The 13,651-nt window shown below is 43.0% G+C and overlaps 1 protein-coding gene across 4 annotated transcripts in view; it reads right to left on the reverse strand.

Annotated features, from left to right (window-relative positions):
- LOC144792108 (myoferlin-like) overlaps nucleotides 1-13,651 on the reverse strand; it is a 2,487,894-nt gene that overhangs the window by 1,603,542 nt on the left and 870,701 nt on the right. For all 4 annotated transcript variants that reach the window (XR_013602508.1, XR_013602509.1, XM_078666979.1 and 1 more), the window contains exon 8: nucleotides 1,093-1,155. Coding sequence is in view for 2 of the 4 variants with exons in the window: in XM_078666979.1 (XP_078523105.1) it covers nucleotides 1,093-1,155 (63 nt within the window). In the remaining 2 variants the exon portion in view is untranslated. The remainder of the gene's footprint in view (nucleotides 1-1,092; nucleotides 1,156-13,651) is intronic.

Consider the following 13,651-nt stretch of genomic DNA (forward strand, 5'->3'; position numbering starts at 1 on the left):
AAAGCCCATTGCGCGTACCTCTCTCTCCTGGCTGTCCGCGGCCGTTTACCTCAAAGCCGCCATGTTCCTCCCCGAAAGCCGAGCCGTAGCAAAACATCTCCCTGTGTGCTGAGTCTATCTATCCTCCGTTTGTTGGCTTGCGGTCGGGCCAGGTGGAGCAGGATTATGATTGATATTTACCCCGGGACGCAGGAGCCTCACAGGAGTGCGACCATCTTGTGTGCCGTCTCTCTACAGCACCAGTACTTTGTACATATTGTCATACTAACTATTGCATATATTTTGGAGAATATACACCAGCAACTGAATCTTGTCAATTGTTTGTTTGATTTACACAGTTCAAGCAAGAACTTATTTCTGGGTTGGTGAATGAATACATTGAATAAGGGTCTCCTTTTTTTTTTAAACTGTCCTTCACAGTCAGGTTTTACCTGTCAGTGATGATCACCCAAACAATGCATATGACACTGTCCATTCTCAATCAAGTGGACGGTGTTATATGTGAATCTCTGATGGCACATACTCCATAGGACCGCTTGAGGAGTATGTTATAGATGGAGCCAGAGGAGGCTCTGTCTCTGACATATTGTGAATATGATGTGTTCAAACACAGACAACTGTTTAAATTCACCATAGTAACATCAAATGTGTCTTTAAATATACCACCAACGCGTGCTCCTTTCTGAGAATCAGGGTGTCCAGGAGCAACCACCCTCCCTGCTCAGGCATGAATAATCCACATACAGGGATCTAAGACCCAACTTGCTTATCCATCCAAAGCGTGGACCATACAGGCATAGGCAATTCTGGGTCCAGTTATCCTGTGCCTCCATTACTAAACTACTTAGATACATCAAGCAGGGAACTTCACTTTCAGGCGCCTCTTAGAAATGCTACCATACTGATACAAAGTTGAACAATCAGACCTGTTAACTGTATACAGTACTCACTACTGCACAATGCAATGCCTCTCACATGCATAATCTATTATACTTATATGTTTGTATTCATTTATGTAGAGCCTTACAGCTGTATCCTGGCATTTCCTATAAGTGTTTAAGCTATAAAATAGAAAAGCATTAGGGTTCGCACCTGTATGGTGATAATCTCATCGAACAGCAGGGAAGGACACTGATGGAAATTCTTAAAGAAAATCTAAAAACAAAATATGAAATTGTGATTAGAGATCACACAGTAGAGGCAAATCTCAGACAGTGAGAATGAATTTGGTGGCTCTGAAGAAAACAAGTTACTTACCTGTTACTGTAGTTCTCTAGTATTGGTAACTTTCATAGATTCACATACTTGAATCATTCCCCGTCGTCAAGATGGGAGTCCCCGGTATATAAAAAAGCAATGCTTAGATAAATACAAAGGAGAAAAAAGGCCTAGGCCCATTTCCATTTTGTAGCCCATAACAGTCATTATGTAAAAGAGACTTTTCCCTGAACCAATCAGGACCTCTCACACTCTAGAACACTCCTGAGAGAACCGTAGCCCCTCAGATTTTCGAGCACTTGTGCCAAAGATAATCAGATCTGGATGAAGTACTTGTCCCTGGGACATTGTCAAGAGAGTAGGTATTGGATGATGAGAATTGGATGAGCCTCCGACAGCAGAATAAGCGCAGTGAACCAGTGTTGTCTGGGCCACCATGGGGCTAACAGGATCATTCTCCAATGTTCCCTCTTGATCTTTGTAAGAATGAGTAACAGGAGGGGAATCGGAGGAAAGGAGCAGGCAAAGAGGCATGACCATGCCATCAAAAACGCATTCCCCCAAGACCCCGTTAGTGAAGCCAACTTGGGAAGAACCAGCATTTTTTGTTGCAGGCTGTTGTGAAGAGATCCACTGTTGGTTTTCCCCACCTTAGGAAGATGCCTTCTAGAATTCCCTGATTGATCTCCCACTCGTGGCAGGTTGATTTGAGCCTGCGTTCGCCTTGACATTCTGATCTCCCGGAAGATGTTCCGCTTTTAGGGATATTCCATTTTGAACTGCCCATTTCTAAATTTTCTGGGCTTTCTGAGACAGGGAGAGCGATCTTGTACCACCCTGTTTGTTGAGATAATGCATTGCTGTTGTGTTGTCTGTCCTCATTAGTACAGCCGATCCTTGTATTCTCGGCAGGAAAGCCAGCAAAGCTAATCCCACTGCCCGGAGTTCCAGTAGATTGATGTGAAGCTGCTGTTCCTGTAACTTCCAACGACAACTGACCTGGAGGTCTTGAAGAAAAGCCCCCCAACCTACTAGGGATGCATTGGTGGTAATAACCAGAGGAACTGGTTCGGTAAGAAAGGAAAGGCCGACTGAGATATTTTGGTGTTGTGTCCACCACGCTACTGCTTGAACCATGGCCGTGCGATTTTGACAATGACGTCGAAGGATCCCACTGATTGACGCCAATGTCGATCCAGTTGTTCCTGCAACAGGTGCATCCTTAATAGGCAGAATGGAAAGAGGGGGATGCAAGAGGACATTGTTCCAAGTAGTGACTTGTAACGGCGTACTGAAAGACACTTTCTTTTTGCAAATGCCTGGGATAGAGAGATTAGCCTCCGTTGTCTCTCAATGGAAGGAAATGCCTTGTTTACTGTGGTGTCCAGAATCGCCCCCAAGAATGTGATGTTCCTCGCAGGATGGAGGGATGACTTCTTCGTGTTCAAATTCAGGCCCTGCTCGGCAAACAATTCTACACATGCCACTGTTGACGACTCAGCCGATGCTCGTGAAGGCGCTTCGATTAACCAGTCGTCCAAGTAAGGAAACACCTGGTGTCTTTGTTTCCTTAGAACAGGTGCCACTGGAGCCAGACATTTTGTGAAAATTCTTGGGGCTGATTTGAGGCCGAACAGCAGTTCCTTGAACTGGTAATGGTCTCCGGCTACAGCAAACCGAAGATACTGCGTGTGGGAAGGATGAATGGGGATGTGGAAATAACCATCCTGCAAGTCTAAGGTGGTCATATGATCCCCTGGGTTAAAGAGTAGCAGAATGTCTTGGAGGGAAACCATCCGGAAGGACTGATCCTTTTGAGATAAGTATTTAGAGTTCTCAGATCCAGAATAGGACGGCATTGACGATAAAAATTCGGACTAGGAAAAAACGGGAATAAAATCCCCGTCCTCTCTGGGAGATTGGCACCGGTTCTATTGCCTCCTTTCTGAGTATTGTCTGAATCTCCAAGCGCATCGGATGCAGATGTTTGACCTCTTGACGTGTTGGAGGAGTACAAGGGGGAATTTGAAGGAACTCTAAAGTATGTCCAAATTGTATAAGATTGAGAACCCATCGGTCAGTAGTTTTTTTTGCAAATGATGAAGATGATGGGTAATTCTTTCACCCAGGGGAACTTCTGGAGGGGGAGGGATAAATGTAGCTGGAGACTAAAGGCTGTCATTGTCTTCGCAAGTTGTCCTTCCCTTGACGACTTCATCTTCCTCTAGGGGTGGATTTTGAATAGCTCCCTGCCAGTCGTTGACCATACTGTTGTCGGTATGGCTGAGAAGATGTAGAGTAGGAGGGGTATCTGTTCTGTTGGTATCCCCCTAGACATGATGTCTGGCCTCTTCCGCTAGCTCCTCGATAGGGCACCTTCTGGTACTGCAGTGTCCCCAGGGACTTAGCAGTATCTGTATCTTTTTTGATACTCTGTAGCGCATTGTCAACATGTTTCCCAAATAAGGCTTCCCCATCGAAGGGAAGATCCAAGATCTTATTTTGGGCCTCTGGTCTAAAAGCTGTTGCTCTCAGCCATCCTTGATGGCGTAACACCGCCGCCCCTCCAAGCAATCTGAAAGCCGTGGTTGCGATGTCCATCGCGCAATCAATTACTTCAGCCAAAGCCCTTTCTCCCTCCTGAAGGATCTTCCTGACCTTCTGTCTACTATCCTCAGGAATCGGATCTATGTAAGGCGTAAGGTCACACCACATCTGCCTATCATATCTGCCCAGAATGGCAAGGGCATTTGCAGCTCTGACCAGAAGAGCTGAGATGGAAGAAAACCTTTTTCCTGCATTATACAAGTGTCTACCCTCTCTGTCAGGAGGTGCTGTAATGGGAGCTGACGGATGTTTGGACTTCTACTGAGCAGCCTGGGCAATGAGAGTCCGGTTTGGGATAGGCCACTAGACAAACTGGAAAACACACAAGATGATGGACGGAATGTTGCACAATGGCAAAACATTCACCCCCAGTCACAGATCTGGGTTTAATCCATCGTTATTTTGCTCACCAAGCCACCCCAGTTCAGACATGGCCATATGCAAATCAGTCTTGACCCTGTGCCTCATGGGAACAGTCCAGCCCGAACTGCCAAGCCATGTCTTCCCTGGACCAGAATCAAGCATCCTAGGACCGCTTTCTGGCTATTAGCCGTCTTCAGCCAGGATAGCTTGACTCCAGTGGCTGAAGACGGCTGAAATGCCAGAAACCGGTCCTTGGCAGTTCGGGCTGGACTGTTCCCATGAGGCACAGGGTCAGACTGATTTGCATATGGCCATGTCTGAACTGGGGTGGCAGAGTGGGCTAAAGAACGGTGATGGGTTAAACCCAGATCTGTTGACGGGGTGTGAGTGTTTGATTGGTTCAGATGCTCTGTCCATCACCACCCCCTTTTGTACCACTAGACAAACTGGAGCATCTCCTGGAGCTTTATACTTCTTCTACAGTCTGGGGAGCACCGGTGTGATCGACGCTGGTGTCCTCATGCCCTTAAGACCTTCCTCCCAACATGGCTAATTATAGGGATAGCTCTAACAGATTTCTGGTATGGTTCCTTGAAATCATATAAGAAACACTCCATCTGGGTAGTTGACACTGGAAGTTCAAATCTCTACGCTGCTCTTTCCATCCAATTATGGAATCCGCTGATGTCCTCCAGCCGGGGAATAAATCGGCATTGGAGAGGGAGAGGAAGGCGAAGGAATACGGTAGCCATCCCATTCCTTGTTGTGGTCCGTTATCTCTCCCTCCTCTTGGTCATCATCCGTGGTGAATGGATCTTGTTGAGGCATTGGCTGAGGTGATCTTGGCAAGGGCTCTGGCAGTAACTCCCTGCACCTAACTGTAGCTGGAATGGAGCGTGGGTGCGGAGCAGCTAATGGCACCTTTTGAGACGCTGGAGTTGGTGGGAACCGCTTTCTGTAGTCCGCCAGCATAAACTGTAGGTCCATCAATAAGGAAGACGGCATGCCAACCATTTCTTCCTGGTAACCCGGACGATATTGTTGTTGGGGACGGTATTGATACTGCCCGTATTCCTCCTCAAAGTCATCCTCCTGACACATCACATGTAATTGGGAAGGGCTACTCGCATAGCCAAAAGGGCCTTAATCCACCTCATTTGAATCCTGCCCCTCCAGCAGGTGTGATGGTACAAGAGGTGTAATCTTGCTCTGTGAGGTGATTTCCAGTGTAGTCATCCTCTTCCTGGCCACTTCCAATTTCTCCTGTGTTTTTCCCTCGTTGACGAGATTGGCGACGAGGTTGGTGACGACACAGTCGTCGTCGATACCAACAGCAGAGCCTTATCCATCGTCTACGACGTAGTTACAGTCGTTGTTGTAGTCATCAACTATCCCGTTGTCGTAGTAGTCGCCATCGTTGATAAAGTTGTCGACGCCATCATCGACGGTACTGGCGTCGAAACCGTCATTAATAGTCACATCGTCACCGAGGGCCATCAGTCAAAGGCCGTAAAGGCATCTTTGGGATTAACTTTACCTCAATCTTTGTCGTCTACGAAGTCTTCAACGTCGACGATCCCGTTGATGATGCAGATTGTGTTGATTTTACCTCCGGAGGCAATGAGGAAGGCTTCTTGAAGGATTTTCTGACCTGAGGGGGTGATTTAGATGTCTCAGAACTTATCCCCCGAAGCATGGCCCTTACTCTCCTTTTCTCTATCTTGAGGAGATTTTGAAGGACTACGCGCAGAAGACCCATGAATAGTCTTTTTGAGGGCCTTCTCAGTACGCTCTTCTGAGGAATGAGTATGAGGAGATTTCTTTCTCTTCTGAGACCTCCTAGATGAAGAAAAGGATGCCTCCTCACTATCACCGGAGATAACCTCCTTTTTGGCCTTAAGCTTTTGAAACCATATCAAAAGGCGTCCTTCACAGTCCCTTAGGGTTTTACTCAAAAAGGTACGACATACCTTACATACCTTTTAGGTGAGAATGCATCCTAGCGCGGAGACGCACTGTTCTAGTGTATTTAGGCGCTTAATAAATGTTTTCATTATTATTATTATTATTATTATTACAGTCTATAGCTTGATGGTCCGGATAAAGACAGTAAATGCAGTCAGAATGAGGGTCATCAGTGTAGAGCCTCTTCTTGGAACAAGTGGCACAGGCTCTAAAGAAACATTTTTTCTCTTTTCCAGACATTTTCAGGTAGAATGAATTAGTAGTCAGCAATAAAGATAATATCAGCCGATGAAATTCACAGGAAAAAACTCCAAATCTTAAGTAGCAAGAGAAAGTTTGAGCAGAGCTCAAAGGAGACTCCCTAGCACAATGTGCAGATGAAAGATCTGAGGGGCTAAGGTTCTCTCAGGAGTGTTCTGGAGGGTGAGAGGTCCTGATTGGTTCAGGGAAAAGTTTAGTCTCTTTTACATAATGACTACAAAATGGAAATGGGCCTAGGCCTTTTTTCTGCTTTGTATTTATCTAAGCATTACTTTTTTATATACCAGTGACTCCCATCTCGACAATGGGAAATTATTCAAGCATGTGAATCAATGAAAGCTCCTATAATGGATCAAATACTGATTCACCGCTCCCTTTCTCAGAATGCATGCAGAAATACACATAATAACTTCATGTCCATATATATAGTCACATATTTACTAAAATGCTTACTATCATTTTGGCCGGTGACACAACCCTTGCTTTTATATGCCTAAAATACCCTTTTATGGTGCATCTGCTCATTGTGGCCGAAGGTCTGATATATTGCTTTTTTTGCAATTGCTGACCGGTTCATACATATATTCAAGCTCATTATGGTATAGTACTGTGTACTACATATATTGTGTATTTTTCTCTAACTGTCCTCAATTTATATATAAAACTGCCTCTCCTGGGAGATACGGATTGGATTGCAGAGGAGCACAGTCGTTCTTGATGTAACTTTAACAAAGCCATTAAGAGATAACACCATAGATACAGCATGAATTTGTCCGACTGGCAACCATTTCAACAGCATAATATCAATAAAGTTTAAATATATGAGGACAAACATTTTAAATAATAAGCACTTAGAGAATGCCAGACTCATATTTTACATATAATTGCACTAAAATTGGATTAAATAAAGCATTTAAACCTAATAGTTTGGATTTCCTCTGTGCTTGCTTTGGTAAAAGGGTGTCAGTAACACGCAACAAATATATCAAACACTTGGCAGTCTCTGTTAAGTTTGACACATGTATTCTCTACAGGTAAAGTTGAGAGATATGCAGGTCTAAATTTGTCTATTCTTCCCAGTCAAGCTGGTAAGTCTTTCCAACTGTGCTTACATCAGGTTTAACAAGAAATCTATTGAGTAGTGAATATGGAAGACCCTAATAATTTAACACACCCAAAAGCCTCTGAACTTAATTAATACCAGATATGAATTCCCTCACAAAAAGAGAATCGTCTTGGGAAGGTGAAGACATCAGATTAGATGCACCTATTCTTCAACAAAAATGGTGTTTCAGAGTAATGGCATGTGGAAAAATTCCCATATTTGACAGTCTTCAAGCCTCCAACTTTAATATCATGCGGCTCTTGCATTCAGAGCTCCACATAGCCCATAAAGCAGCTGTAACAGTAAAGACACTGACATCGGCAATGCAAAATGGCATGGACTCGGAGAAGGTTTGATGTGATTTTAGACAAATGGGGTGCAATATGTTGTGACAATGAAAGTTCCTTACAAAGAAAGTTGGAAATATTCTACTTTTTGCAGCAAGTGGAATGTGAAAGTATGCCTCTTTTAAGAACGCTTCCCAAACCTATCTTTTTGGTCCACTTCTCACACAGCAGCAAAGGGATGTGTGAATATTTGCTGGAAAGCCAGCATACTGCTTTATGTCTTGGTTCATCTGCTGGCAAGTCTGAAGATCAAGATTGATCTGAACTCTCTTTTTGGGCCTAAATTGTGGATCAAACTATCGATAATAAATTTGTTTTCCTCTTTCTGAGGGAGGAACAAGTTCTATGACCCGTTTCGGCAAATTAGAGGAAAATAACATCGTTTTGCAGAAAATTCAGTTGATGTTTATGTGCATACTTTGGTGGACTAGATGGTGAAGGTGCCTTGAAGTGAAGTCTAATTCTGTTCTGCAATATATATTGCTGCTGCTGCTGGTCAGCAACTCTTAGAGATCACTTGAGAAACTCCCACATTTCAGAATGGCATACAGAGAGGAGGAAGTAGCAAAGAAGGCATTGCCTGCATTTGATGCATTTCCTCAAAAGGAATACATATATATATATTTTTTGTTTTATATAGCAAGAACTAGACCCAAAGGTATCAGAGCGCTTTACATGCGCACCATTTGCTTTACAGATGGACACATTCATTTTTTGCTAGGCACAGGGAGATTAAGTGATATGAGTACATCACAAAATATCTTCGATTTATTGATGATGTATTTATCATCTGGACAGGCACACAAGATATATTAGAGGAATTTATGATTTGGATTAACCATAGGATGGAAGACATTAAATTCAGTCATTGTTCATCCAATAAGACCATCACATTTTTGGACATAAAAGTGTATGCATCGGAAGGCGTATTGGGAACATTATTCAGGAAATCCACAGACCGGAATAAGGCCTTACATTACACTAGCCATCATCCAAGAAGCCTTAAAGATAATCTCCCTTTTGGGCAGTTTCTTCGCATTAGGAGAAATTGTTCCAATAGGGAGGAATATTTCTGTCATGCTAATGAACTAGTGCAGAAACTGTCAGGCAGAGGCTATCCAAAAAAACTTCTCAAGCATACGTTAAAACGTGTGTAGTGGATACCACGTGAGACTTTGCTTCAAAAGAGAGTGCACCCAGAACAAAAAAGAATTGTATGTGTAACCACTTTCAGTCCCCATGCCAATCTATTGCGGAAAATGGTGACTCAAAATTGGCATTTGGTCAAGGATCTAAACAGCGAACTCAATGAAATTCCACTCTTCGCTTTTAAAAAAGAAAAAAGTATTGCACAACACATTGTCAGAGCATCATTGGCCCAAGCTTCAAAACCATCACTCAGAGGCATGTTGGGCCTCCCCCCAATACAAGGACATCAAAAGTGTGGTAACTGCTCATGTTGTGCACAAACAAATGAAGAGTCAGTGTTCACTTTCAATGGTATATACTGGAAACACAACGTATTCACCAACTGCCTTACCAAAAATTTTATCTATGGGGTTACATGTCCATGCCCTAAATTGTACATAGGGAAGACCACTCAGGAGATCCGTCATCGGATTACACAACACAAATCTAGAATTAGGAAAGAGACACGAACACGCCTTTAGTACATCACTGGATTACACATCAACACAAGGAAGAAGACCTGCGCTGGACCATAATTTCGAAAATTGAGAATGACGTCCGTGGAGGCGATATCGAAGGAAGATTAAACCAACGTGAAGCTATGCTGATAATGAAATTCAATACTGCGGTTACGGGACTCAACGAGATCTCGAGGGTAGATATGTAAAATTACACTAACATCCCATCTCCGGATTTTGTTTGCCCTTTAGAGGTATCCTCGGGAAACTCATTGTACATTATGCGGGTCGCAGCTTTTAAGATTCTAAGCATTGGTGTTCAGGACTGTGCAGAAATGGCTACAATAGAGCACACTACTCGGAAGCTCCAGTGACATCTGATTAGCTTCTGATTATATTTTAGTGTTCCACTATATGTTAGCTTCACACCTAATATATGTCCGTTAAGTGGCAGCATAACTAGGGTTCATATGTGACCCCGTGAAATTTTATGGTGCTCTACACTGAACAGAAGTTTAAACTCCCCACGAGGATATTTATTTTACGAGTGCATAAAAAAAAAACGTGGTGTCATTTGACCTTGGTCATTCTTTATTCGCAACTATGCTGACCGTGAGTATAAGTGCATGAGAACTATGTTCACGATCTATAAAGTTTTGTGAACTGCTATGTTGAGCAGCACTATGACTTTAAACTTTCCCGCAGTCTCACGGAGCTCGCAACCACGTGACAGCCTAATCGTCCAATAACAGTGCTTGTTTCATAGCACGGTTCTACCGCAGATCACGAAAGTCCATTACGGAGGAGAAAAGTTGTTTATGCCGGTAAGCGAGTATTCCGCTTTTGTTTCCAATTACGCACGGCTTATTGTGTTTTTATCTAGGAACCTAAATCGATATTCGTATTTTATGCCCTTGTACGGTTATAATAAATAATATCCCTATAAAGGCATAAGAATCATATCCATATTTAGTCGTAGCCCATGCAGTCACATTAAGCAAGGCTACTTCCCCAGACTCCTAGAAAGCACAACAAGTTCTCTAAACAAACCAAACCTCCAGCAACCTGGGAAATCCCCATTGCTTTTGTTTTGATTTCGTCCTAGAACTCCTGTGAAGCACCGTAAGAACGGCCAGTTCTTAGTGACATCTTTATTGACGTCTTATGTCCAACCTTACGTCAAACCCGGCACCTTTCAGGTATAAATATACCAACGTTGCCTTAAGCAAACACACGGTGGTGGTTTTGGAGCAGAGCATCTATCTACTTGCCCGAGAGCCCAGCTGATGCGAGAGCCATGGACGCTGCCCCTCCCCTTTGACGCACTGAGAGAGACGCTGTCTTTTCCCCTGCCGAGAAATCCAGCTCCGGTGTTTCCAGATACCTTCGCGGGTTACTGGGATATCGAGTCCTGAGAGAGAGATACAAGACCTCCTGCTTTCTAATACCCAGGTACGGAGCTGACTAAAACCTTGGAGAGAATTCTTGAGTCAGATTCTTGGCAAACCCAACTTAACTTAAACTGCTACTTACTTACTCCTTCCCACGTATTAGGCTTAGGTCAGGTACACCGGGGTAGGCGTATTTAGAAGCACCAGTTGAGTACGCTAGTCAATGTATATAAGTATGTATATATTTGATCTATTTTAAAGTATCTTATGGCTAAGAAACCATATCAATGCTTTGACAGTATTATTTCTTAATCCTCCTTTTACTGTACGCACTTTACTTTACTATGAGTAATGCAATTGTGGCAATTCATTTCTCTTGTATGAGAAAGAAGACTGCTCAATAAATAACAACCTTTTATTGAAAACGCCTCTCTCTCTTTTCTCTGCACTCTGGTGAAACTAAGTATGCACACTTGACTGAGTGAAATAGCTGTCTATTGTTTTCTAGAGATACACTCTTATTCTGGGGAGCAAAGTTGTCATGTTATATGGTTGTCAGAAGCTAATCCCTTCTTGTCTATCCAGGGAGGTTAAACTCCTCCTCGCTTATTCGAGAAAGTTTCTAGTGACCTCTGAGCGAGCTGGCAAACCTTAAGTCTAATATAGTCAGTAGAGACCTAGTCGACCTCAGTCCTACGTCTACACTGCTGTTTATATTATTCCAATACGCAGAACCTATTGGGAATATAGGAACTACACTACATGGCGCCCAACGTTTGGTAAGGAGATAAAACTAACGCAAGACGTTAGAGTAACTCAGCCGTGCTTTTTCACACAGACCCCTTTTCCCGTAAATACTCCAAAAGACGTCTGGAGTGGGTAAAAGGTTAATATCCGCCGGAGCTTAGTAGGAAGAGATTCCTATGTATAGTTTTTGGTTTAGTCAACGTTGAAGGATACAGTGTTCCAAAATATTGTGCACCTAATCTTTGTTTCCTTGAAACTTGATCTGCAACAAAAACCTTTCTGTCAGTAAAAATGTCAGAAAGTGAAGACGAAAGGGAGGCAGCTAGAATAGCAGCTCAACTCCTAGCGGATGACACAAGTCTCCAAAACAATGACCCGAAAGTTATACTCATTCCGGTCAACATAAGAAAAACTATAACTCTTAAACTTATAGAAAACGGACTGACATCACGAGGTGGTATAGTCATATTCGTGATAGAGGCCCAAGAATATAGGCAGACAGAGGTATTCTATTCATGGATAAACTTTCCAGCAGCAAATGCTGTCACACACGAGTTCCACTATTACAAAATAGAGGAACCTCCGGAAGAGTACACCCCTTTCGAGGAGGTGGAAATCCCACTAAATTACCAAGAGCACCTGCTCTGGTTTAATGGCGCCCTAAAACATAACAATCACATCACCAGGCTCGGTCCACTAGGTAGACCAGGAGCAACGTGGCCGGTTCTAGCCAGCTACACACCACATCCAGACATCGAAAAAATGTCAAGTGAAGAACATTTAGTTAAAATAAAAGAATTAACACAGGCATATAGAGAATTAGTTCAATTGGCAATGGACAATATAACTTATCTCCAGAAATTGAGAGAGACAGATATAGCAGAACAACCATTTGAACTTGCCAGAATCATAGAAAATCCTATGAAGAACTAGGTAGAGATAGTTTGGGTGGGAAACCAGTAAAACCCCAACTAACTGAAAATCCTGAAAAGATATTTATTAAAAAATAATCTAAACACTCCAAAAAAGAGCTGGGATGGAAATAAACAATCCACTCCCAAAGAAAAAAGATTCCAGTCCAGAGGAAGGTCTCCTCGGCGGAGAGAAAGATCTCCGGACGAAGGAAACAAGTCTCCCCAGAGGGAGCCCTCTGAGAAAAGATACAACCTTAGAAATAGGGATAATCTAAAGAAACCTGATAGATATCAAGATATTGATACACGTCCCTCTCGATCTTTTCAGACTTCCTCGCAGAAATCGGAAAGAAGAGGATGGTCAGAACAAAGGGAAGAGCACGTCAAGTCCAAAGACAAAGAACCTGCTCATCAAAGTAAAAAATTAAAATTTTCAAGAAAGAAGGTAGCCAGTATTAAAATAATTAAACATGCCGAGGATACTGAGGACACAACTGAAAAACGGAGAGTGGGCCCAGACAATGCTAGACAGCGCAGCAGAAGTGACCATAGCTCGCAAGATCCTGATGAATCATCTGGAGACAGTGGACACGAATGAATACATTCAAGTGGAAACTGCAGAAACCAGAGTTAGCAAACCTCATAAAATATACGAAATAACATTACGTATAGAGGGAGATAAGACTAGGAAAGTAAGGGGTCTATTTTGGGATAACCTTTCCAAAGGCTATGACATCCTTTTAGCTGAGAAAGACTGGCCACCAGAGTTTCTCAGGGAGTGCCCTCATGGCGAAGAAATGATTATGCCTGCCTTCTCAAATCATATTCCAATGCATAGAAAATATACATATGCAAGAAAATGGGCAGTAGCCCAAGCTCCTGCATTATATAAAAATCATGTAGGATGGGATGAGGACTCTTCTCCTCACAAAATCCAGTTAAAATGTCAACCAACTGCACAAAGGCAGTACCCAATTAAGCAAGAAGCTAAAAAAACAAGTCAGGGAGATCTTAGATCAACTAGAATACCAGGGGGTGATTGAAACATGCACCTCACAAATGAACAATCCTTTGTTTCCTGTCTCCA

The sequence above is a fragment of the Lissotriton helveticus genome, chromosome 11 (genome assembly GCF_964261635.1).
Source record: "Lissotriton helveticus chromosome 11, aLisHel1.1, whole genome shotgun sequence".
NCBI lineage: Eukaryota > Metazoa > Chordata > Amphibia > Caudata > Salamandridae > Lissotriton > Lissotriton helveticus.